Source organism: Chionomys nivalis, chromosome 8 (genome assembly GCF_950005125.1).
Source record: "Chionomys nivalis chromosome 8, mChiNiv1.1, whole genome shotgun sequence".
Taxonomy (NCBI): Eukaryota; Metazoa; Chordata; class Mammalia; order Rodentia; family Cricetidae; genus Chionomys; species Chionomys nivalis.
This window is the reverse complement of record NC_080093.1, coordinates 48807973-48833429: the sequence shown is the minus strand read 5'-3', so window position 1 is coordinate 48833429 and position 25457 is coordinate 48807973. Positions and strand designations below refer to the sequence as shown.

Sequence of the window (25457 nt, the reverse complement as noted above, 5' to 3'; positions counted from 1 at the left end):
AGTCCTCCGGTGATGTTGGCAGGATCAATTGATCACCACTGAGGGTTCTCTGAGGTCTACTTTTAATCCTAGACTTACTCACCTTTCATACCCTATGTATTTCCCACAGCCATATAAGAATATGCAAAACCATTTCTCTTTAGCCAACACCAAGCTTGAAAGAGAAGCTGGCTAGTAAAATATCATCACATGGTGTTTCTCTTGCTCGCTCAGATGGTACCTTTTCTCAGTATAGACACTTTCAGAATCTCCTCTGGGCTCCAAGAATGGAGTTCTTCAAGGATGAATTCCTCAAGGCTATAGAGTCTGTAAGGATATGATGGCCCTGGATAGGACCCTCAAGAATGGAGCCTTCAAGGATGCAGTCATCAAAGATGGTGTCCTCAAAATGGGCTCCCTGTAGGATGGAATTCTTGAGGACGTGGTTCTCGAAGATGGAGTCTTCAAAGATAGAGTCCTGAGGAACGGAATATTCAAGGATGGAGTCCTCCAGGAAGGCATCTCCCAGGATAGAGTCCTCAGGGATGGGATTCTTAGAGTGCACTGGATGCTGCATCCAAGATGATGGATTCCTGAAGGATGGCATCTCTAAGTATTGAGCACTGAAGGGTGCGGTCGTCCATGGATGAAGTCCCCTGTGTGCTCCGAGGAAAGTCCCACTCAAGGACAGAAGCCCCAGACCACTGGAGTCTGTTCCCTTGCCTCCACCTCTCCCAGCACACAACCTGTCTTAGATCCTAGATTTGCAGCGTTCTGGGCCTGGCTACGCTGACTTTCCTTGCTTGTCTCTTCCTTCCCACAACTCTCCCAAGGAGACCACCCGTTCACTCTCTGCTGGCAAAGTCTAAGAGCTGGGGTTTGAGTCAGACAGCTGTTAGCGAGTTATACAACTCCCGAGCTCCAGTTCCCCGTAGGCAAAGTGGGAAGGGACTGCTGATGACTGACTGGATGGAGAAGATGTCTTTCCACGCTCAGCACACTGCTTGGCATGATGTGGGCACTGAAGGGCTCACTGCTGCCATGACCATTAAGTGAGCTTCTTTTTCCTCCCAGTTTTTCAACTGAAATGGCTTCATAAAGCTTCCCTCAGTCCAGCCCATAGCCAGCTCTCGTCTTTGCTGCGTTGGGTTCCTGAGAACTTGTATTCTGGGCCCCTCATCGCATCCTGCGTGTGCGTTAACACTGTGTCTGTTCTTTTCCTCTAATTCCAGGTTTTAAGCAAATTAAGGGTTTAAAACCAGCAGCTGTTGGTCCTATTTAGTTGTTTTTCTAAGTTCTTTCCCTGGTTCATCTGGTTTTCTTCAAGAAGCTTTTTCTTTTCTTTTTTTTTTCACTATGAGGCTAGAACCTGGGGCCTTGTGCAGGATAGCCGGACACTCCATCGCTGAGTTAAATACCCAGCCTTTTAGTCTCCTTCTTAAAACCAATTGATCAGATTTTGGAAATGAGGACCCATGTCCAGAATGAGCATATCCAGGTTCTTCATATGAGCACTGTCACTGCGTATGGTGGGACACATCTGTGATTCCCAAAATCCTGGGCTATGTATGGCGTCTCTGTTTCAAACCAACAAACAAAATGCTGAGGTACCCTTTATCTTCTTTAAAGAGGCTCTGATTGCCTCACAGGAGTAGCGTCGCTTGCCCTGCCCTGTTCAGGGCCATGCTGTCTGTGTCTGTCAGAATGCACTGGAATATTTCTCCATGTTCAAGGACCTCATTTGTCTTTTGCTTCTCATCTGGAGTGCGCGCGTGTCTGTTTGACAGTGTCTCATTATGTAGCTTTGGTTGGCATTGAACTTGCTATGTAGTTTAGACTGGCCTCACACTCTCAGAGATCCACCTCCCAGGTGCTGGGTGGGATTAAAGGCATGCAAACACACATGACCTTACAGAGTTCTTATGACAGTTCTGTGGATCGGAGCTATGACTCCTGTTTCACTGATGAGAAAACTAACCCCTCCCCTCCTCAGAAAATAGGCTTGTTTGAGCCTGCCTGGGTTAGGAGTTAGGAGGCCAAGGAACTTGAAATCTGACTTGAAGCCACTTCATTTCTTTGCCTCTCGCAGGTGACTGGTGGCTTGTTATCCGTGAAACTTGCACAGGAGGCTGAAGTCTCCTGGACTTCTGACATTCTTGGACAGTCCCAAATCTCACGACCATTCCTTTGTCCTGAGCTGCATGCGTGTGCATACTCACAGGCTGTCCTCAGCCTGGACTTCTGAAGTTCGCATCTGCAGTCCTCCTCTTGGGGTCTTTAGGGGGCTGAGGCTGCACCAGTGGGGTATAGTTTTCTCCAAAGCCGTTTACCTATGGTAAGTTCTTTTGCTTTGATGACTGGCTTCCCTCTGGCTGGGATGCTCTTCTCATTCTTGCCCATTGCCATGCTTGTGCTTCTGGGCTCTAGAAGCAGACAAAGTATTAGGGTTTATTTGCTGTCTAGAAGTATGAGCTCTCTAGATCTGGGCTTTTCTTCATGGGCCACTATACTGCAGGAAGAGCCCCCGACAGAAGCTCTGTGCTAGTATTCAACTGTAGGAACCTCCTGATCACCATGACGGTTTGCATCCTCCACTTCTAGAGCTACGGGCTCTGGTCTCACCTGTCCCAACCCTGCTGTTTCTTGGGGGAGTCTGGATCTCTTGACAAATTAGTAGAAGGCCTGGGGTTTGAATTCACATCTTTTCCCCATCATCCTGGCTTTACCTGTCTGTTTGGCCCATTGACACTAGAGCTTCCTTTGGGAAGACTGACTCCAACACCCCCACCCCAACACACACACTGCTTTATTTTCTAAAACAAGCCAGAACCATCCTTGGATTTTTCCTTGAAGTGTTCTCTCCCCAGCCTTGTTCAACTGCTGCAACCATATCAGACAATTCTTTTGGGGTGCCATCAGCCTGGCTGCTCTGAGGTTGACTGTGCATTGCTCTAACTAGCTGGTCCTCTTCATTTCATGACAGTCCTGCCAGCTTGCAGTACAGACCCTCTTGTCACAGGCTAACACCTCGCTCCTAATGTTGTGCTGGGGGCTAGACTCCCCTCTTGCTCTGTAAACTGATTCCCCATAGCTAGTAATTAATATTGGCTACTCAGCACTTCCAGCATCTTAATATTGACTTCTGTTACTTTTGATTATATGAGTCCCTTATTAGTTGCTTTAATCAATTCTTCTTGTGCTCACTGGGTACAAGAGCTCTCTACCCAACAGAATATCGCTGTCCCCAGAATATCACTGTCCCCAGAATATCGCTGTCCCCAGAATACCGCCCCTCCCATCACAGTCTCAGGTCCGCAGTGTAGTGTTTGGTGGGTATCAGGCAACTGTGTCCCTCCATTGCTGGTCCTCAGCACAGCGGGCTCGGTCCTCTCCAGAGACCAGGTGATTCTACAATAGGAGGAAGAAATGGAGTTAGGAGTACATAGAAAGAGGTATGCTATTTAGAGATAAGGTCAAAGAATGTGGCGTTTGGTTCAGAGCAGGCAATGCTGAGGTCCTGGGGCCTCTGTGTGCTTTTTTCTACAGGCAGAGGGGGAGTGAATTTCTGACTGGTTGTGAGAAGCAGAGGTTCAGGGGCTATGGGTGACCATGGAAAGAGCCCGGTTCCTGGGAGACTGTTATCTGTTCCAGGGTGTTGAAGGGACACTTAGCTGTTCATAGGAAAACAAGAGAACAGGGATGGTGGCTGAAGAGCCTGGGGGGCTTTGGGAAGGGGTTAGCAGGGCCCCTGGGCAAGTCAAAGTGGGCAGGCAGGAGGGGTCAGCCAGGGGTGCAATGGGAGGAGGGAGGAGAGGGAGAAAGGTCTGGGATGGTGTGGACATGAGCCCTCTACAGCTTGAGGAGGGCTAGTATCCCCTCCCCAAGCCTGCTGTGATGGTGGCTCACTCTCTTCAGTTCTCCAGGAAACAATGGAGGGGGAACCTCTCTCTCCCAAGGATCCCTGAATCTATTTGCCCATCCTCCACCCCCAGAAAAGCAGATACCCATGGCCCCTCCCAGGCTGTCTTTGGCCTCCGAAAGAAATCGCCTCTTGTCCTTGCCAGCCCTGTGATTCTCTAGGGGCGTTGCCCACCCTTCTCCTAGCCTGCCAGCCAGCTGGCCTGTCACCAATCAGTTAACTCATTAACACGACATGGCCACTGGTCAGCCAGTTGGCCAGCACCATCCCACTCCTCAGCCAGTTCTCTGGAAAGCCATCTGGATGACCAGTCAGCCAACAAAGCCATCCGTCCACTCCTGAGTCAGTGCCCACCCCTTCTCACCCTGTGCCCCCTTCACCCTCCCTTAACTCCCTAACATCTCAGGACTACTAATCCTGCATACTGGGTCTGCTTCTTAACCCTCCCTCCCCCTCTCCTGTTGGAAACCCCCCTCCCCCCGTTGCCAACTCTGTGTGTGTTACTAACACGCTTATAACCCAAGGGACCGAGGGATGGGCAGGGACAGGTGGGGCCAGGTATGAATGAAAAACCGAACTAACTTTCTGTCTCATCCGCGGAATGTTGGCCATCTTTAAGTCTCTGCTTTCTTGGTCCAGTTTCCTCTTTTGTTGTTGTTGTTCTCTTCTTTACTAACCAAGGTCTTTAACTGTTCCCCTTCTCTGCAGACGTCCTTCGGGAGGGCATGAGGGGAAGAGGAATCCAGAGGCGGGGCTGGGGAGGCGTTGGGAGAAGAAGGGGTTTGATTTTGTGTGTATGCTTTCTTCCTCCCGTTATAAGTTTTCTTTGAACACTTCTACTGGGCCTGTGGTGGGTGGGTTTGAGCAGCCAAGAGAACACACACGGCTGTAGCTCCTCCTTCCTGGAGTTTCACAGTTGGTCATTTTATTTTTTTCTTTTCTTTTTCGTTCTGTTCTTTTGTCGTCCTTGTTTCTTTTCCTTTCCTTTTTTCTTTCTTTTTTTTTTTGACACCCCCTTCCCCCTCTCCGGTGAAGCACGCAGGGATTGGACACGCTATGGTAAACAAACTGCATTATCTGGTAGATATCACTCTAATTGTCTTACCGTTTGGTTTGCCGTGGGTTTTTTAACTGTTCGATTCTCCCACTTTTGTTTCTCTCTCCTCATTTGGTTTTTGCTCTTCTAATTGCTTTTCTTTCTCTTTCTTTTTTTCTTTTTCTGTGTCCCAGACAACCTTTAAGTTTTACTCCTTATCCTTTAGTTTCCCCTCTTCCCTTTTTCTTTTCTTTTGATCCAAAGTCAAGCCCAAAAGACAAATAGAAATTCAGGCATTTGGCGGGGCCCTGCCCTGTACTCCTGCCTCCTGACAGGTTCTTGGCCTGAGAAACCTGGGGCAGACCCCATGTTCATCAGCTCTGGTTAGACCAGCCCGATGCTGAGCTCATTTTGATTACTTTCTTCTGTTCTTTCCCTTGCTCCTTGGTTTTTGTTTATATTTAGTTTTTTTTTTTCTCTTTGATTTGGTTTCTTTCTTGGTCTCCTGAAAATCCATGGAAAACACCATCCCATGACACGCTACGCTATGCTCACCGTCAGCTCCAGACAGGGGTCCCTCAAGCTGGGAAGAGGGCTGGGGATGCCGTCTCCAGTGGCAGCCAGCTGGGCATGTCCCCCTGAGGGGGTGGCCTTGAGACCTCCTTCAAGTCACCAGTTCATAGCAATTTAGGGGCTGCCTCATGCTGACTGTTGCCCCCTACTTCCCAGCCTTGAGGATTCCCAGCTCTGTTTCCCTCACATTTTGCATGGCATGAGTGGTCCTTCCCCCCACCAGGGATAGCGTCCAGACCCCCACTGCTCTGCTGCTCTGACTAACACTGTGTTTCACACTGTCTTCCTTCCCTCCAGTCCCATCCCCTGTGTCCCTTGCCTCTCCTGCATGGCCTCTGACAGGGCTTGGTTTCCTTCCCTGTTGAGGGCATGAGAAGGAGGAGTCTCAGAAGAGACAGGATGGGGGCAGCTGTCCTTGTCCTTGCCAAGCTCCTGTGTTTGGGTTGGTCTCCATCCTGGTGAATGCTGTTGTGGGTGTCAGTGTGAAGGCAGCTGGTGTGTGTTGGTGTGTGGGTGTGACTGTGTGTAAATGTTGGTGTGATATTTAGTGTGTGATTTAGTTAGTGGGAAGCCGTGCTGTGTGTTTGGGAGACTGCTGGTCCTTTGCCTGTGTAAGTGCTGGTGGGAACGGGGGCTGCAGGCTTGGATGGGCTCTGGTGAGGATTCTGTCTGGAGGCGGGCTGGTGGGGCTGGTTCTTCAGTGCAGGTGCAGTGCACAGACAGGCAGTGAGGCAGAGAAAGGGTTGGGAGGGCCCCATCCTCCTCCTCCTGCCTGCCTCAGAGAGTGTGCCCTCAGGCCCTGCAGTGTGAGATCCCCTGGGATTCCCTTATGCCTGCCCAATTCCGGCTCCACAGCAGCCGGTTAGTCATTGCCTATTAATAATGCAGAGTGATTGAACACCAGGCCGGGGACTCTGCAGATGGGCATGTCTGTTCTCAGGGGGTGGGAGGGCTTGGGGCAGCTGCCTGATGTGCCCAGCCTACCAGGTCTGCCCAGCTGGAAGGCTAGGGAGCAGGGAGGTATCAACACTGGAGTGCCTAGCCTGAAAGGCCCTTTATGCCCCTCAGAAGGCTTCACCTCTGAAGCCACAATGAACCTTTGCTGACACTTCTATACGTGTGCGATGTGTGTGTTTTCCTTCACCCACATAGACTAGTGTCTGTGGCCAGTGCCTTCCCAGCCACGGCCAGTCTGGGACCTTGTGTGGTCTCCCTAACTTCCTAGGGTTCTAATGGAGCTTGCTCTGAGGTCTGCCCTAGCTCTTCACCGGCCCTGTTTCTCCAGCGACTGCTTTTGTGAGTTAGCTGTTATCTGCTCTGCTGTCCTTGAGAACCCGCCAGGAGCTGGACATTAAGAGCTCTCTTTACTAGATGATGAGAGGACTCACCTGGCGAAGATATTTGCCATCAAGTCTGATAACCTAAGTTCGACTCCCAGAACCCACATGGTGGAGAGAGAACTGACTCCTCCAAGTTCGTCCCTGACCCATAATTCATGTGTATATGCATGTACATACATATTTACATACATGGCATATAAATCTAACTTTTAAAAAGTGTAATAAAAAAAAAACTTTCTCTGTAGAGCTTCTGTGGATGGCCAACCTGTGACTCTGGGGACAGGGAGCCAAGATCAACTCAGGTGATCTACCCAACTTCCAGGAGGGATATCACCCTAGGATTAGGGCCCAACAAACCTTCTTTCTAGTCTCCATGGTGAAATTCTGACCACATGGGCCCAGGCAATTCCCTAAGCTCCCAGCAGACTAATGGTGTATATGCCCAACTTGTACCACAAGTCTGTGAGAAGATCAATCAAGGCAAAACAAGTTCTGTGCTCTGGAAAGGAATTATAATTTCATTAAGCTTAATAAAGTGCTGGCCAATTCCCTCTGTTACCAGGGCAGGGTGTTATGTGAAAAGTGGTTCCCTTCCTGTAGCAGACCCGGAGGGACAGCATCTCTGTTCCCACTGGAGATCCTATTACAACCCCTGTTAGGAACCAGTCTCAAAATAACTTCATGAAACCTCGGGATGCTTCAGGGATGTGGAGGAGGAAAGAAGAATGACTTACTTCAGACGGTCAAGAAGCCAGCAACTCTGCCCAATTTCAGAGCTAATAAAGAAAGAACCTGCTAAAAATTCTGAGCCCTTAAGGTCGACACTCCCTGAATCATCAGCACAAACAGGGGGATGAATCTGTTGCCTTGCAAGGCCTTAGAAACCCCTGCAAACCTGTGCTAGGGACTGGACCTTTTAGGCCCAGACCGAAGTCAAAGAATGGGGCTCAACAAGTTCTGATTTGCAGGGCACCCTTCAGATGGGTTTCATGTAGTTTTGTGATTATTTTTCTGACCCACTCATTAGAACTCATAGGATCCGAGTGTTTCTCTTTGTGAGGAGAGTGGAAAGACAGAAAAGGCTCCCCCAATTATCTCTGTTAGTGGAGCACAATCAGGCTGACGAATGCTGCCTTGTAAGCTAACATTGTTCATGCATACATAGGGCCTCAAAATAGCATTTTTTTACATTAAGAAGCTTAATTTTTATTTTGTGTGTATAGGTGTTTTGCCGGCATGTATGTGTGTCCACCATTTCCGTGTTTGGTGATCCCAGGAAGCCAGGAGAGGACGTTGAATCTCCTGGAACTAGAGTTATAGATAGTTGTGAGCTGCCATATGGGTGCTGGGAACCGAACCCTGTCCTCTACAAGAGCAACAAATGCTTATAACTACTGAGTCATTTCTCCAACCTCCCCCACTCACTTTTTCTTTTCTTTTTTCTTTTTTTTTCTTTTTTTTTTCTTTTTTTTTTTGGTTTTTCGAGACAGGGTTTCTCTGTGGTTTTGGAGCCTGTCCTGGAACTAGCTCTTGTAGACCAGGCTGGCCTCGAACTCACAGAGATCCGCCTGCCTCTGCCTCCCAAGTGCTGGGATTAAAGGCATGTGCCACCACCGCCCGGCCCCACTCACTTTTTCTGAGACAGGGTTTTCTATATAGCTCTGGCTGGCCTGGAACTCACGGTGCGGACAAGGCTAGTTTTGAACTCACAGAGATCCTCCTGGTGCTACCTCCCAAGCACTGGAATTAAAGGCATGCTCCATCATGCCTGGCTTTCTCTCTCTCTTTCTCTCTTTCTTTTTACAACTTTATGTATTTAATCTATTTATGTGTGTAGTGAAGCATGTCATGGTGTGTGTGTGTGTAGGTCAGAGACCAACTTAGATGAGTTGGTTCTCTTTTTCCACCATTTAGGTCTGGGATAAAGCTCAGGTTATGGGTGGCCTTGGCAGCAAGCACCTTTGTTGGCTGAGCCTCCTCCAGCTATCTCCCTGATCTACATCCTGAGTTTCATTTACATTTGATGATGCCTGGACTCTAGGCAGGAGGCTGAGCTTGTCCCCACTTAGCAGATGGGGAAGCTGGGGCCCAGAGAAAGCGCCTCCCTTTATACTAGAGAAAAGTTTATCATTTTCACTTAACTAATTGGATGCTTAGTGAGCTGGAAAGAGATAGGAGGGCCCAAAGTTGTTCACCCCTTGTATTTATTTAATTTTTTTTTCAGAGACAGGGTTTTTCTGTGTAGCTTTGGTGCCTGTTCTGGAACTCACTCTGTAGATCAGACTGGCCACAAACTCACAGAGATCTGCCTGCCTCTATCTCACAAATGCTGGAATTAAAGATGTGCACCACCATCACTTGATTTTTATTTATTGATTGATTTGATTTTTTGTTTTTGCTTTTGTTTACCCCTTTCTAACAATGAAAGTCAGAGCCTTGTGTGGTGGCTTATGCCTTTAATCCCTGCACTCAGAAGCACTTGGTAGGCAGAGGCCTGATCTCTGAGTTCAAGACCAGCCTGGTCTACTAAGCAAATTCCGGAACAGCCAGGGCTACACAGAGAAAAGAAACCCTGTCTCAAAAAAATGAAAGCAAAAACAAAACAACGCAAAAAAAAAAAAAACCAAAAAACCCAACCCAAGAAAAAGCAAAGACAAACAAACAAACAAGCAAAAAAAAAAAAAAAAAAAAAAAAAGAAAGAAAGAAAGAAAAGAGAACAAAGGCAAAATTGTTTTGGCAGAATTTTTTTTTTTTTAATTAGAAAGGCAAAATTGTTCTGGAAAACAGCAAATGACAAAGGAGAATGGAGATTTCTGATTTGAGGTCTTTCCCTCCTAAAATCCCTGAAATCCAGAGTTCAGCCCTCGTGGGAGGGCTGTGAGTATTGCCTGTGTCTGGCACAGAACATGAATCCAGCTCAGCCCTCAGCTAAGTTCACCTCCCTGTTCCCAGACCTGCTTCTGTCCTGTATCACCCTACAGGGCTGCTGGGAACTTTTTTGTGAACTAGTTGTTCTTAACCATAGCCTGTGCACCCTTGGAGTATGTGATGACAGCAATGTAGTCTAACAGGAGATGGAACAGGCTGAAGCAATGGCTCAGTGGGTAAGAGCACTGGGGGACTGGAGAGATGGCTCAGTGATTAAGAGCCTGAGTTCAATTCCCAACAACCACATGGTGGCTCACAACCATCTGTAAGTGGGATCTGATATCCTCTTCTGGCATAAAGTCGATAGAGCTGTCATATACATAAAATAAATAAGTAAATCTTAAAAAAAAAAGATCACTGGCTGCTCCCCCAGAGGTTTCAGGTTCAAGTCCAGGCACCCGAACAGCAGCTCACAACCCCCTGACACTCCAGTTCCCTGATGCCCTCTTCTGCACCCCACCAGCGTTGCACTCACACAGTGCACAGACATACATGCAGGCGAAACACATGAAAAAGCCTTAAAAAGAGACACTAGCAGCCTAAGAGGAGACAAACACTGTCGGCACAGTGCTACCTATATTGTCCCTGGGCTCAAGGACGCCCATTCAGCTGCCCACAGGTTGAAGTGTCTGCCGTCCATCTAACTCTCCGAGAAAAGGGACGTTAATGGTGCTGTGAGCTGCTATCATGCTAGGCCGGGGATGGTTCCTGGTGCTGGCACTAGAACTCCCTTTTCCCAGGGCAAAGTAGCTATGGAGTATTTGCTCCATGTGGGTTTATTTGTGGCTAGGACTTGGATTCCCATCCCACCCAGCCTTCCTGCACTGAGCTGAGGAGAGGAAGGGATGGTCGCTCCATTCAGGTCACAAGACCCTTGAGCCTCCTCTAGCCAGACTCCCTGCTCCTGGAGAGTGAGTGTGCCGTTCTGGGCGTAGGCACATCTTCTGGGCAAGCACTCCACTCACTCCCCTTGGCTTCCTCAGAACCTACTGCGTTGAGTGGGTCAGTGTGGATCCTCTTCTGTGTCTTGGGGACCTAGCTGTGGTCCCCAGTGCTGCATGGAGAGGGAGCAGTCAAGACCTCCCCCCGAGAGCCTTCTAGGATGTGTTGTGTGTGCAGAGGTGTGCAGGCTGATTGTCTGTGGCGAATGGCAGAGGAACGTGTGATGAGGAACTCAGGTCTGATGGTTTTCTCCGTCAGCCCCTAAACATCTCTGACCCCGTGGTTGCTCCTCTCTCCTCTTCAGTGGAAGGAAGCTTCTTCCTGCACTCCACGGCTCTCTCGCCTCCATCTCTGCTCTCCCCTATCTCCTCTGCCCTGCATGCCTTCTCACCTGCTGGCTGCTTTTCTCTAGCCTGCCTGGGCAGTACCTGGTCCCCACCCTGCTCTTCTAACCTGCATGGGTCTCAGCTGCAGTGGCTGTTGTGTGTGGCACGTGCTCCCTTTCTCCCCTCCTCCCCTGCCGGCCCCACCCCTTCCAGAAGCTTCATGGGGGGGATTGGGGGGCAGGGGTATCAGGAACCCCTGGGGTGGAGGGGGGCAGGGGAATTATTCCCCTGTTTCCTGCTTTTACTAACGAACCTGCCATTTTTGTGTCTGGACTGATTTGTCTGAGGGAACAGTTGGGTTTTACTAATCTTAAGTCATTCTCCTCCCTGCCTTCCCCAGACACCTCTACCCCCACTTCCTCTCCACCCACTGCCTTTTCCTCTACTCTCCTTCAACTTCTCCCCACCCACCTGGCTGACCCCCCCCCAGCGGACCTCCCTATGTTCCCTATCTCCTGCTGGCCTTTCCCCAGCCCTATGGGTCAGGAGAGGGAGATTAAGGTCATCCTTTCCCAACAGCGCCCCCTCCATGACTGAGCTGAATGTAGCCACCAGGCAAGCTGAGATTTACTTCCAGCCTGGAAAGGGATTCAGGGGGATGTTTTGGGCCTTTGCAGTCTGCTCCAAGTCAGGTCCTTCTAACTCAGATAGGGCCAAGAAAGGGCAACCTTGGTCTTGGCAAACGTAGTGGGATGAAGAGCTCCCAGAGCGTGAGGGAGATTCCAGGATGGTGCCCTGGTTTCAGAGGCCAAGGATGGAGACTTCCTGAGGCCTTTGGGGCCAGGAGGGAAGGGAGGAGTGATGAGCCTTGCTGAGCAGTCACTCAGGTGAGGCTCTCTCACCAAAGTAGGCTCCAGGGAGTAGGTTTTAGCTGGAGAACCCTGCACTGGGTCACAAGACAACTTCGTGCGGACCTTCTGGGCTGTGCTGAGGTTAGTGGGGTTCCAGGGGCATGGCCACGCCAGATGTTTGCTGGCACCCTGATTGGGTTGAGCCCACTTAGGTGCAGGAACTGATTGGCCGCCCAGTTCAGTCTTTTAGGACAGCAGCAGGGGACACAGAGGAAAAGAATGAGTGCAGTCATTGCACTAGGGAGACCCCCCTCACTTGCCTCACCTTCCCTGACTACTCCTACCCCTTTATTCTGATCCCTTCTTCCTCTTCCCGGTTCCCCTCCACCCAGTCTAATCTCTAACCTCGTTTGCATGGTTTTTGTGACTAACCTCTCTGACCCCTCCCCTTTCTACCCAAACCCCATTTCCAAGCTTCAGGACAAAGTGGAGGGGGAGAAAAAAAATAAATAATCATGACCAATTCCCCCTTCAAACAAGACTCAAAAGTATTCAGACTGCCTCCTCCCCAAACTCCTGTCTCCTCCTGTCCTTGAACCCAGCTCTTCTAGCACAAGGTTTGATGGTTCCCAGGAGGTGGCTTCTTAAGTCTGCGCTCTGCTCAGCCCCCACCTCTTCACCACGAGGCTCCAACCAAGCACGAGGGGGGCTTTTGGGTCCCCCATTTTAGGATTTCCACCCCATCTTCCCGACAACAGAATACTGAAGACCAGCAGCTGGAAGGTGGCCTGTGCTACAGATCGGAGCAGGGGACATCACAGCCTGTGACTGGCAGGTCCTTACTTCAATACCTTACCTGTAAAGGGTGTACTTTTGAACCACATTTGGGGAGCAAGAAGGGCTCTAAGCTGCAGCCTATGGAAGTGCAGGATGGGGCTGACAAAGACCAGGTCCTTAGTGGCCCCTTGACTCTCCTGAGCCACAGCCTCCTAGAGAGAGGCTTGTATTACCACTGCTATTGGCTCCTCTCCTTCAACCTTGCAGTGGGTGAAGCCTAGCGCTCCTCTGGGGCACTAAACTCTTCAGGGACCAGGTGAACCTTTGCTGAGTAGGGGAATCAGCGCTGCCTTCCTCAGCCCAGTGCCCAGGACCTCTTCAAACACCAGGCACAGCCCTGCTTTTGACATCTTGCTTTTTGGATGAATTTCCACCTCAGGGATGGTGTTTGCTTAGGTTCACCCTGGCTTCACTGTTCCTAGGGGTAGGGGAAAAAGAGAAAGATGAGGTATGAGCTGGGAAATAGCATAGGGCCACTTTCTTCTTTGGAAGAAAGACAGTGACTCACCTAGGTGTGCAATCTCAGCATATGAGAGGATTACCACAAGTTCAAGGCCAGTTTAGGTTTTATAGACTAGGTATGTTTTTTTAAACCTTTAGTTTAAGTTTTTCTAAAAAATGACCCAAAATATTAGGGTACCGTAGAACTTGAGTGACAGAGGTAGGAGCCAGCCCTGACAGATGTCAGCCAACTCCTGTCCTGATACTTGCAGGCGTACCTGGGCCTTCTTCCTCTCTACTGTCTCAGTTGCCTCCCCAGCTGAGGCTGCAAGAACACAGTGCCCATACAGAAAGGCTGCTGCGAGTGAGTCTCAGCATTGCTGCCCAGGAAGGGACAGGTAGGAAGGGGAAGGAAGGGCTCTTCCTTAGAAAGTGGCCAGGAGCTCAAGCATGCCCACAGTGCTTTGCTGAGAGAAAGCTGAGGGTGTAGCTTGCTTTGCCCCACATCTCACAGTGGGGCCCTCTCTGAGGCCTCCTCCCTGGAGTCTCTTCTTGGGCCCATCATGGCGATTGCCCCATGCCATCCTCAGGGTCCCGCCTGCAGGCTCGGCCATGGGTCATGCAGGGCAGGCCTAAGCCTACCCTGAAACCATCAAATCTGTGCTGCTTCCTCTTTCTCCTTCCCACCTCCACTCCCACTGTTCCATCTCCAAGACAAGCAGACATAAAAATGGGGGTCCCCTCCCCCACTGCCCCCTGGTTCCTCCCTTGCCGGCCTGTGGCTCATCCCAGGGCGTTGATGTCGGTTGTCTCCTGTCTCTCCTCCCCTTGGGCTGGGCAGGTGACCATCTCAGTGGACGGCATCCTGACCACCACAGGCTACACACAGGAGGATTACACCATGCTGGGCTCTGATGACTTCTTCTACATTGGGGGCAGCCCCAACACAGCCGACCTGCCTGGCTCGCCTGTCAGCAACAACTTCATGGGCTGCCTCAAGGACGTGAGTAGGGGCTTAGAAGGGCTACAGCTGACCAGTCTGTCGTGGTACTTAGTCTGACCTGGCCAGCTACCCCTGGAGTCCACGGTGGGACTGTAACCCTCCATTAAAGGCTAAAGCTATTGACTCAAGTCTAGAGGGGTCAAACTTTTTGTTCCTTCCGGCCTCGGAACTTGCCTCACCTCTGAGGACCTTCAGAGCTGTGGCACTCAGGGAAGGCTGGTGGGCATGAAACCTGAGGCTAAGCCTAACCTCAGTCACGTGTCTTTCACTCACGGCTCTGTTGTCTTGACCAAGTCACTTGACCTCATGAGTTGCCTGACCTGTAGACAAAAGGTTGGTTCCTACTTGGGTCTTCGGCAGAACACGGGAGAATGTTACTATCCCCTGGAAGATGGCCATCAGGGACTGGGACAGACGGCAGCTCAGATGGCAGGGCACCTGCCTGGCACCATCAGGTCCATGCACTCTATCAGAACCGTGTCCGCTGAGCACGGTGCACATCTGTAGTCCCGGCACATGGGAGGTAGAGGCAGGGAGACAAATTCGAGGTCATCCTCAGTGAGGCAGTGAGTTTGAAGCCATCCTGAGCCACTTGAGACCCTGTCTCAGAAAACAATAGACAGCAGCAACAATTGCACCCCTTGTCACTGTGAGTGACCGTTGAGTTGGACCCAGGAGCTAACAGAAGAAGCTGCTTGGCCAGCGTGGGGCTGGAAGACAGGACAGGCAGCAAGAAGAAGGTGTAACTTGAGAACAGGAGCCTGGGCTTTGTGGACTGATGGCGCCGAGTGCGGGGCCATGAGCATGGTTGACGGCTCATGGCTGCCGGGGAGGAGGGCCCTTGGTAGCCAGACCCAAGGCTGCTTCTGCTTCTTTACCCAGACTCCTCTCATCTTTCCAGGTGGTCTACAAGAACAACGACTTCAAGCTGGAGCTGTCCCGCCTGGCTAAGGAAGGGGACCCGAAGATGAAGCTGCAGGGGGATTTGTCTTTTCGTTGCGAGGATGTGGCTGCCCTGGACCCTGTGACCTTTGAGAGTCCCGAGGCCTTTGTCGCACTACCCCGCTGGAGCGCCAAGCGCACTGGCTCCATCTCCCTGGACTTCCGAACCACTGAGCCCAATGGGTTGCTGCTCTTCAGCCAGGGCCGGCGGGCTGGGGCCGGGGTAGGCAGCCACAGCTCTGTCCAGAGGGCTGACTACTTTGCCATGGAGCTGTTGGACGGTTACCTCTATCTTCTGCTGGACATGGGCTCCGGGGGCATCAAGCTGCGGGCGTCCAGCCGCAAGGTCAATGACGGCGAATGGTGCCACGTGGACTTCCAGAGGGATGGGCGCAAAGGTCAGGAGGCCGCTGGTCCCTCCCTCCCTTCTTCCCTTGGTCACTCTTTCATACCTGCCCAGCCTCTCAAGCTTTCATTTCCTGCTCCTAGTCTCCTTTCCCAGTCCTTTGGACCTCCCATCACTGTGAGCTGGCAGAAGGCACAGGGCCACTCTTCCTTATTTGTTAAAGGAACAATTACCCAAGGGTCGTTGTGGATGGGAAAGAGCACTTCTAAAAACACTAGCATAGCACCTAACAGAGATGTCCCGTGTCTTGAAGGAAATAACTCTCAAAGCCAGGAGTGTTGACTCACACATGCAATCCCAGCACTCAGGAGACAGAGGCAGGATTGTCGTAAGTTTGAGGCCAGTTTGAACTATATAGTGAGGTCCAGACTAGCCAGGGCTGCATAGTCACAACAAAACAAAGAAAGTAGCATTCCAGTCATGGTTCCTTTTTTATCTGGAGCCTTATTTCTTTAGCTTATCAGGAAACAGCTATCCCCCCTGTCTGAGAGGATTGCTCCTAGGGCACCCAAAGACATCAGAGTCCTCTATGCTCAAACCCCGTAGAAAAGGTGCTGTAGCATTGCATATCACCTGAACAACACCTTCTGGGTAACTTATGTACTCTCTCAAATCCTCAACATACCCGATAGAAGGTAGATACTGGGGCTCAGCTGCTGGAGTGCTTGCCCAGCATCCGTGAAGCCTGGGTTCCATCCCCAGCGCCCATTAACCAGGCATGGAGGTGCTTTCCCATAATCCCAGTACTGGGGAGGTAGAGGCAGGAAGATCAAGAGTTCAAGGTTACCCTCAACTGCACAAGGGATTTGGGGCTAGCCTTGGTTGGAGAGAGAAAGAGAGGGAGAGAGAGAAAATATAAATGCTATATAATAGTTACATAGTAGTTTTGTAATGGTCCTTATTATGTTGTTTGGTGAATAAGGACAGCAGTAGCCCTCTGGGTTTAGTTCAGACAATTCTTCCCTTGAATATTTCCATCCATGTTGGGTTGGATGAATGCAGAGCCTGAGAACACTGCAGCTGCCTGGTTCTCTGAGAACTAACTGTGGCTGACAGACTATTCACCTCATTCTGGCCGTCAGAGACGCAGTGACTAGGCTGCCATACCTGCCCGGCCATGAGAGTTCCAGATCAAGGGGACAGCTGGCCTGACCCTGCTTAGCCTCTGGGGCCGAATGGCGCTGGATGTATGCTGAGTGGTGTGGCTGTGGACCACACTTCAAAACTTCTGTTGTTCTAGCCGCCCTCTCCTCCATGTGTCCTGTTCAGCCTCCCTCTCCTGTCCAGGCGCTTGTTTGTTGTCTGCTAATTCCGGCACGCTCGCCTCCATCTCGTTGAGCCTAAGTAAGAGAATTGAGACAAATGAGGCCTGACACAGTATCTAATTTAAGGGCTTATCAACGTCAGCTAAATTTTCACATCCCTGCAGCTGTCACCACTGCTGACCTGAGAGTCAGGTGGAGTGACCGCGTCTGCTCACAGAGAGGAGGGGACTGCTGGGCTCCCAGAAGTGAGGCCTTGCTCCCCATTCCTCTTCATCAGAGAAGGCCGTGAGAGAGGACGCTAGCCCTGGGCTCTGCCCTCATGACAGTGACGGTGGCTCTTCACTGACAACCTCTAGTGGTCCCCACAGGTGGGCAGTCATCCTCGGGCTGGACATCCATCCAGGAGCTTGGGGAAGCTGCCTAAAAACAGCTTAGACTGTCCCCTGTTTTCCTGCGTCCCCACACCCCAGTGTTGGCATTGAGCCCAGGGCCTGCTCCTGCTGAGCCATGCCCCAGACTCCTTTTTCCTGTTTTTATGTATTTTCTAATTGTGTCTTGTGCCGCAGCATGTGTGCAGAGGTCAGGGGACATTTTGGGGAGCTGGTTCTGGCCTTCCACCTTGTTGAAAAAGGTTCTCTCTTATTTCTGCTGCTTCCCAGCTTACCCCAGGCAAGCTGGCTTCTGGGTGACTGTCTCCATCCCTCATTGCACCCTAGAAGTGCTGGGACCTTGGTCACATCAACCACATCTTTATGTGTGTTCACGGGATCCAGCTTGGGTTGTCAACCTTGCCTCGCAAGTGCCTCATACGCTCATCTGTCTCCTTGGCCTTCCCCGGTTGTGTTACTTTTGGTTCTTTTTAGTTTGTTTCTGAAACTGGTAAATTGCATATCACAGTCTTAATCATTAATCGTGATTGGGACATTGATTCCACTCATGTTGCTGCACAGCCCTCACCACCATCCAGGTGCAGATTTTTCATCTTCCCAAGCTGAAATCGTCTCTATTAAACATAAGCTCTCCTCCCGCCTCCTGCCTCTGGCCACCATCAGATTGATTAGTGAAGTCACATGGTATTTCTCTTTCCTCTTCTTTTTCCATCTTCATGTGTTTATGTCCATGCTTGTGTGTATATTGGGGCACATGTATGTGGGTGCACATGCCTGTGGAGAGCCAAGGCTGATGTCAGGAATCATTCATCTTATTTAATGAGGTAGGGTCTCTCAGTCAAACCCTGAGCTCACAGATATGGCCAGCCAGCTTGCTCCGGGGATCCCTTACCTCTGCCTTCCAAGGCTGAAATTACAGGTGGCCCACTACACCCACTTGGCATTTATGTGAGTTTCTGGGGATTTGAACTCTGGGCCTCATACATGAGGAGCAAACACATTAAGCACTGAGCCATCTCCCCAGCTCCCTTCTTTTGCCTATTTACCTTCCTTCCTTCCTTCCGACCCAGGGGCTTGCATCTAGCCCAGGCTGACTTTGAATCAAGATCCTGCTGCCTTGGCCTCCAGAGCGCTGGGTGTGCCGCCGTATCCGACTTGTGTCTTCTTGTGCCTGGCTGCTTCAATGGGTACAGTGTCTGTCGGGGTTCACCAGTATTGTAGTGTGAGTCAGACTCCCTTCTTCTGAAGTCTGAGTAAGTCCCAGGGCCGTGCTCACATCATTTGTCTGTTCTTCCGTCAATGAATGAGTCAGGTTGCTCGTGTTTTGTGTTTGGAGTGACTGGAGCAGAGGCCAGAGCACACGCCAGTCTCCTCTCCAGAGCTGTCTGCTCTGCTGAACACCTCTCTTCTTAGCCTTTCTTTCCTGTCCTCTTCTCCTCATGCTCAGTTCTTGCTGAGATTCCAGCAGCCAAAGCATGGGTCACAGGAGGCTCTGTGGATTCTGGGTGATCCTGTTAGGGCTCAGCAGGTAGAAGCTTTTACTGGTCAGGTCTGATGGTGCGAGTTTGTTCCCCAGGTTCCTCAGTAGAGGGGGAGAACTGACTCCTGAATATCATTCTCTGTCCTCCACACATAGACATCACAGCACACACATCACAGCACACACACAACACACACATCACAGCACACACAGCCATCACAACACAATACATCAGAACACATTCAACACACACATCACAACACACATACATCACAACACACACATACAATACATATATATATCACAACACACACATACAATACACATATATATCACAACACACAGATCACAACACACACATCACAGCACATATATCACAGCACACACACAACACAGCACACACAACACACATCCATCACAACACACACCACAGACACATCACAACACACACATACAACACACACACAACACACACATCACAACACACATACATCACAACACACACATACAATACACATATATCACAACACACATCCATCACAACACACACACACCACAGACACATCACAACACACATACAACACACACATAAAACACACACATACATCACAGCACACACACAACACACAGATCACAACACGCACACACAACACATACACATATATCACAGCAACACAGCCATCACAACACATAAACACACATCACAACACACATACATCACAACACACACATACAACACACATATATATCACAACACACAGATCACAACACACATATCACAACACACACATATATCACAACACACAGATCACAATACACACATATTGCAAAAACACACATACCTGACCACACACACACACATACACAAGCTTTAGGGTCTGGAGAGAGTCAACCTGCTGCTCTTTCAGAGGATGTGAGCTCAGTTCCCAGACCTCACCAGAAGGCTCACAACCACCTGTAACTCCAGCTCCAGGGGATCCCACGCCTTCTTCTGCCTCTGTAGGCAGGTGCACACATGTACACATGCATAATAAATAATAAATAATTCCTTAAACAGCAGTGACTTGGAGCTGGGGAGGTGGCTTAGCAGTGAATGACATGTTTTGCTTTAGCAGAAGACCTGGGTTTTCCGGGTTCCCAGCACACAGCGGCTCACGTCCCCACACACATGCAGGCACACACACGGCGGCTCACGTCCCCACACACATGCAGGCACACACACGGCGGCTCACGTCCCCACACACATGCAGGCACACACACGGCGGCTCACGTCCCCACACACATGCAGGCACACACACGGCGGCTCACGTCCACACACACATGCAGGCACACACACGGCGGCTCACATCCACACACACATGCAGGCACACACATATACACAAGATAAAAGTAAATAAATCTTAAAACAAAAGACTTTACAAGAAGCCTGGCATGGTAGTGCACACACCTTTAAGCCCAGCACTCGGGAAGCAGAGGCACGTGGCTCTCTGTGAGTTCGAGGCCAGCCTGGTCTACTGAGTCCTAGGACAGATAGAGCTGGTACACAGAGAAACTCGGGGGGGGGGGGCAGGAAGACTTTACAAGGGAGCCCAGGACTCAAGTTCCTTTGACTCTGCTCATATCTGACCTCTCCCCATCCCCCGCCCTTTCAAGATGCCCACCGTACTCATGTCTCGAGACCCAGTGGCTCCTTATCACTCCTAAACCTTGCTAGGAGCTTTGCTTTTATTTATTTATTTATTTATTTATTTATTTATTTATTTATTTATTTTTACACAGGATGGCACTGTGTAGCCAGGTTGGCCTCAAACACGTGGCAGTCGTTCTGCCTCTACCTCCTGAGTATTGGGATCATAGGTGTGAACCGCCATGCCTGGTGCCACCGCTGCCCTGACCCCTTCCTCCTTTCTTCTTTTAAGAGTTTGTCCTTGAAAAGGGAAACACAGGATAAAAAATATAGGGCTTTCAGGCTTAGTGGCACTTGCCTTTAATCCTAGCGTGCAGGAGACAGAGGTAGGTGGAGCTCAGTGAGTTCAAGGCCAGCTTGGTCTACAGAGTGAATTATAAGCAGCCAGTGCTACACAGTAATTATATCACTCACACACACACACACCACATACCACACACATATCACACATACACAACACACATACCACACACACCACACACATACCACACATACACACCACACACATACCACATCCACCACACACATACCACACACATACACACAACACACACCGCACACATACCACACATGCACACACACATGTAGAGAGATTGATCAGTGGTTAAGAGTGTGTACTGCCCTTGTAGAAGACCCAAGTTTGTTTCCTGGCACCTCCTCCCATTGGCTGGCTCACAATACCTCTAGTTCCTGGAGACCTGATGCTTCTTGCTGGTTTTGTGTGTGTCTGCACTCATAGGAGCATACTCTCACACAGACATACACATGCATGCATAATTTAAAACAAATCTTCAGAGCAGGCAACCTAGCACTAGAAGGAGGGGTTAAGGCTGCCCTAGTCTACATATAAGTTCCAGGCAAACCAGAGTTATATAGTGAGATCCTATGTCAAGAAAAAAATCTTTAGCAAGTATTAACAAGCTTGGAACAATGGTACATGCCTATGATTCCAGCACTTGGGAGTTGAGGCAGGTGGATCACAGGTTCAAGGTCATCTTTGGTGATGTAAAATCATTCTGGTCTGCAAGATACCCTGATTAAAAAGTCAAAACCAAAAAAATCGTGAACTGGAACAAATGAATAACACACACACACACACACACACACGGGGTTGCTGGACATAGTGACACAATCTGTAAGTTCAACCCTCTGTAGGAGGAAGTACAAAGATTTTCTAAGTTCTAGGCTATATATAGGAATCTGGCCTGTATAAGGAACTCCAGGGTAGCTAGGGCTACATAAACAAGTCTCTGTCTTACAACCCTTCCCTCCACACACGGAGATTCAATTATCACAGTCTCCTGCAAGATCTCTGGTCTGAGTGATCTGACCTGTTTAGGCTACAGGACTGTGGATGTATGTGCTGCCTGGATAGTTTGGAGGTCTCTTGTAGGTGGCGAGAAGGATCTGGACAGAGGTCTACAGCCCATTGCGGCTGGGTGGGGTCTGGGACTGGCTCTCAAGCTCCTGGGCTTGAGGACTTCAGTTAGGTAGTTTGCGCAGAGGGTAAGTGAGGCTAGACCCCAGGGACAAGGGTCATGCTCTTGAGCCCGCTATTGGGTGCAATTTGGAGGGGGGCCTCAGTAGTGAAATTGGGACACCCCTTTCCAAACTCGACTTCCCTCCCCACTGAGGCTCACTCTCCATTGGTCCCCAGGCTCCATCTCCGTGAACAGCCGCAGCACGCCATTCTTGGCTACGGGAGAGAGCGAGGTCCTGGACCTGGAGAGTGAGCTGTACCTGGGCGGCCTCCCTGAGGGTGGCCGGGTGGACCTGCCGCTGCCTCCTGAGGTGTGGACAGCTGCTCTGCGGGCTGGCTATGTGGGCTGTGTTCGAGACCTCTTCATAGATGGACGGAGTCGAGATCTCCGGGGCCTGGCGGAGGCCCAGGGGGCTGCGGGTGTTGCCCCCTTCTGCTCTCGGGAGACGCTGAAGCAGTGTGCGTCAGCCCCCTGTCGAAACGGAGGCGTCTGTCGAGAAGGCTGGAACCGGTTCGTCTGTGACTGCATCGGGACCGGCTTTCTGGGTCGGGTCTGTGAGAGAGGTGAGCCTGGGCTTGGTCTCGGGTGTCCTGAGTTCGAAGGACCCCACTTTTCCATTATGGAGCTGCACCCCTCTTCAGAGCACCCCTCAGGCCAGCCCAGACTTCTCTCCCAGTAATGACTCTCTTATTTTCTCTCTCTCTTCCTTTTCCATTTTTCCCGTTTCTCTGGTCTCTGTTCTCAACCCCCCCTCCCCCCCCCCCCCCGGCAGAGGCCACTGTCCTAAGCTATGATGGCTCCATGTACATGAAGATCATGTTGCCCAATGCCATGCACACGGAGGCAGAAGATGTGTCCCTGCGTTTCATGTCCCAGAGGGCCTATGGACTCATGATGGCCACCACCTCCAGGGAATCAGCTGACACGCTGCGCCTCGAGCTGGACGGGGGGCAGGCGAAGCTCACTGTCAACCTCGGTAACCACCCCAATCCTCTGCTGGCCTCTCCCCAGCCTGCCTCTGACCTACACTCCCCTCTGTCTGGAGAAGCTGGTGGTGGCACCAGCCAGAGGTGACCCTGGCAGTTTGGAAATAGGTAGCAGCAACCTGAATCTGAGCCTCTGAGGGCTGTGTCTCTCTGTCCAGACCCAGAACACAACCACACACACCTGTCGGAATGCGTCTGAGTGTGATAACTGTCCTCTCAAGTCACTCCCATGGAGTGTTGGTGGCATCTGTCCTGCACGCACAAGATGGCACACACTCATTCTTGTCTTGCTCATTCACGGGCTTCTTCATTACGGAATTACTTGTTGACACCTGCTAGGTACAATCCCGCGCTCAGCTCAGCCCAGTGGCAGATACGAGGACAGTAAACAGCTGGCCCTGGCAGGCAGCCACACTTGGCCGCTCTGCTTAGATCATACTGTCTCTGGGACGCAGTGTGCGGGTTCCTGTGTGCACTCTGGACACAGGAACATGCTACCTCACACTTGTCACGCAGCTTATGTTCATGGCCGTGTCCCATGTGAGTCCCATTGGTGTTCTGGGAAGACACCAGCTGACCAGGCAGGCACTATAGACCAGGCCAGCCTCCAACTCACAGAGATCCACCTGCTCTGCCTCCTGAGTGCTAAGATTAAAGGTGTAATGGCTGGGGAGGTGCCTGTGTCAAACCCAGGCCGTGGGAAGTGTAGTTTTGGGTGGGGGTATCAGCTTGCTGGCTCTTTCCACCAGACTACTCACTGTCTTTGCTCTTGCACATGGGTGAGAACAGGATCTACACATCCCTGTTGCTCCTCGGGGCACAGAGGGCATGCTCAGGTTATCTGTTAGATTATCATGGGCTTTGGTGTTTGTGGTCACAATGGAGAGAGAAGGCAGAGTTACTTGTCTGGCTGGTTTCTAAGGGACTTCTTGTGAGGGCCAGCTATATGCCAGGTCAGGATTCAGAGTGAGGAGGCCACCTCACAGACTTCAGTGCAGGGCACCCTGAGCGGAGAGGCCCTACGGTGTTCGGGCTGCTGGCGCAGCTGTCCACTGCACACTATGGAAGTGCCACAAGCAAGGACCTGCCCTGTAGAAGCCTTCAAGGCCCAAAGGCTAAGCAGAGTACCGTGCGTTCTGGGAATGGGGAGAAGCGGGGCTCTCTAGAACATCAGGGCTTTGACACCTACCCGGATTCTCATCCTAACCTTGATCTCTGAAGCATCTCTGGGGTAGATTGTGGACTTTGGAGGCCTTGTTTAGATACTTGTGTTGACGCCTCATTGCTCACCTTGACTCTCAGGTCAAGGATAGGCTGGAAGGCTGTGAGAGTTACCAGGGTCTCACGCTGGTTTGAGGCAATACCTACAGCCCTGTTCTGACCTACAGTCACAGGTCACCGAGTGAATGGCAGATGGCAACTCTGCCCTCTCCCCAGTTCTATTCCCTTGGCGCTGTCCTAGAGGGACCGTCCTCTCCAGGAGCCCGTGTGTCCTTCTGCCTCCTTCAGTCTCCCTGCACTGGTTACACGCTTGTGGTCTCACACGGCTAAGTGCTTGCCTTTGCTCTGGTGGGACCAAGCAGGGGAAGCCCATAGCCTTCATCTTCAGAAAGAAGACAGATGCTCTGGCGTCCTTGGACTGTTCTTGATTCTCCGGGAAGAAGCTGGAGTTTCTTTAGATGAGAGATGGCATCCTTGGTCAGGAAATCTTGTCTTGGCGGGCCCTTGGGACCTAACCCTTGGCATTTAACCTTTTTCCTACAGGCTTACCTTTCTGTCTGTGCCTCATGAATCTCAGAAGTCAGAACAAGATCCAGAGAGATCTAGTCTGAATGCCCCAGACTGATGACAGCCACCAGCCTGCGCCCTATCCCCACCTACAGAAACATGGGTGCTGAGAGCTAATCTCTAGCAGACAAAGCTGAGACCAAACACTTGGTGCAGACACATCTGTCTGCGGATTCCTCTGGAGGGCACAGAGGTGTGTAAGCACCAAATACACTCCAGTTTGGCACCTCAGCCCGGGCGTGGGACCCAAGATGGGACCAGGTCTGTGACTTGCATATAGTGTCCCCAGTCCAGTCCAGTTCCGAATTCCGTATTCCCCATCCTGTGACCACCTAGGGCCTGCTGGACTCCAGACAGGCAGCAGCAGCGAGGCCATCATTCCAGGCCAGACTCACTGCTAAGGAACTAGAGGTTTGTTGCCTATGTGTAGGTACTAGAGACACAGCGGTCTGTCCAGCTGCCCAGCCTGGAGCTGAGATGGAGAATTCTGGGCTGGGGGTCAGAAGATCAGGGTCCAACCCTGGAATATTTGGAGAGCTCTGGGATGGGGGCCAGAAGAGCCAGGGTCCAACCCTGGAATCTTTTGTTGCTGGGTAAGTTAATTCCCATCCCCAAGCCTGATCTTTTCCTTTTAAAAACAAGGCTGAGAATCTTCCCCCAAGCGCCCGAGGCATCAGCTCAGTGGGTAAAATGCTTGCCTTGCAAGCATGAGGACCCGAGTTTAATCTCCAGCAATGCATTTGTAATTACAGAAGGGGAAGCAGAGACAGGAAGATCCCTGGGGCTTACTGGCCAGCTATTCTAGCCTGGCTGGTGAACTCCAGATCACAGTGAGAGACTCTCAAAAATCAAGGTAG

General features: G+C 50.8%; 1 protein-coding gene across 22 annotated transcripts in view; it reads left to right on the top strand.

Annotated features, from left to right (window-relative positions):
- The window catches only part of Nrxn2 (neurexin 2), a 114145-nt gene that overhangs the window by 40535 nt on the left and 48153 nt on the right, over positions 1 to 25457 (top strand). For 11 of the 22 annotated variants that reach the window (XM_057779056.1, XM_057779051.1, XM_057779047.1 and 8 more), the window contains 5 exons: positions 4934 to 4978; positions 14015 to 14176; positions 15078 to 15516; positions 22003 to 22389; positions 22599 to 22802. In XM_057779056.1, the coding sequence (XP_057635039.1) occupies positions 4934 to 4978; positions 14015 to 14176; positions 15078 to 15516; positions 22003 to 22389; positions 22599 to 22802 (1237 nt within the window). The remainder of the gene's footprint in view (positions 1 to 4933; positions 4979 to 14014; positions 14177 to 15077; positions 15517 to 22002; positions 22390 to 22598; positions 22803 to 25457) is intronic. The other 11 variants (XM_057779063.1, XM_057779058.1, XM_057779067.1 and 8 more) reach the window with 2 other exon arrangements.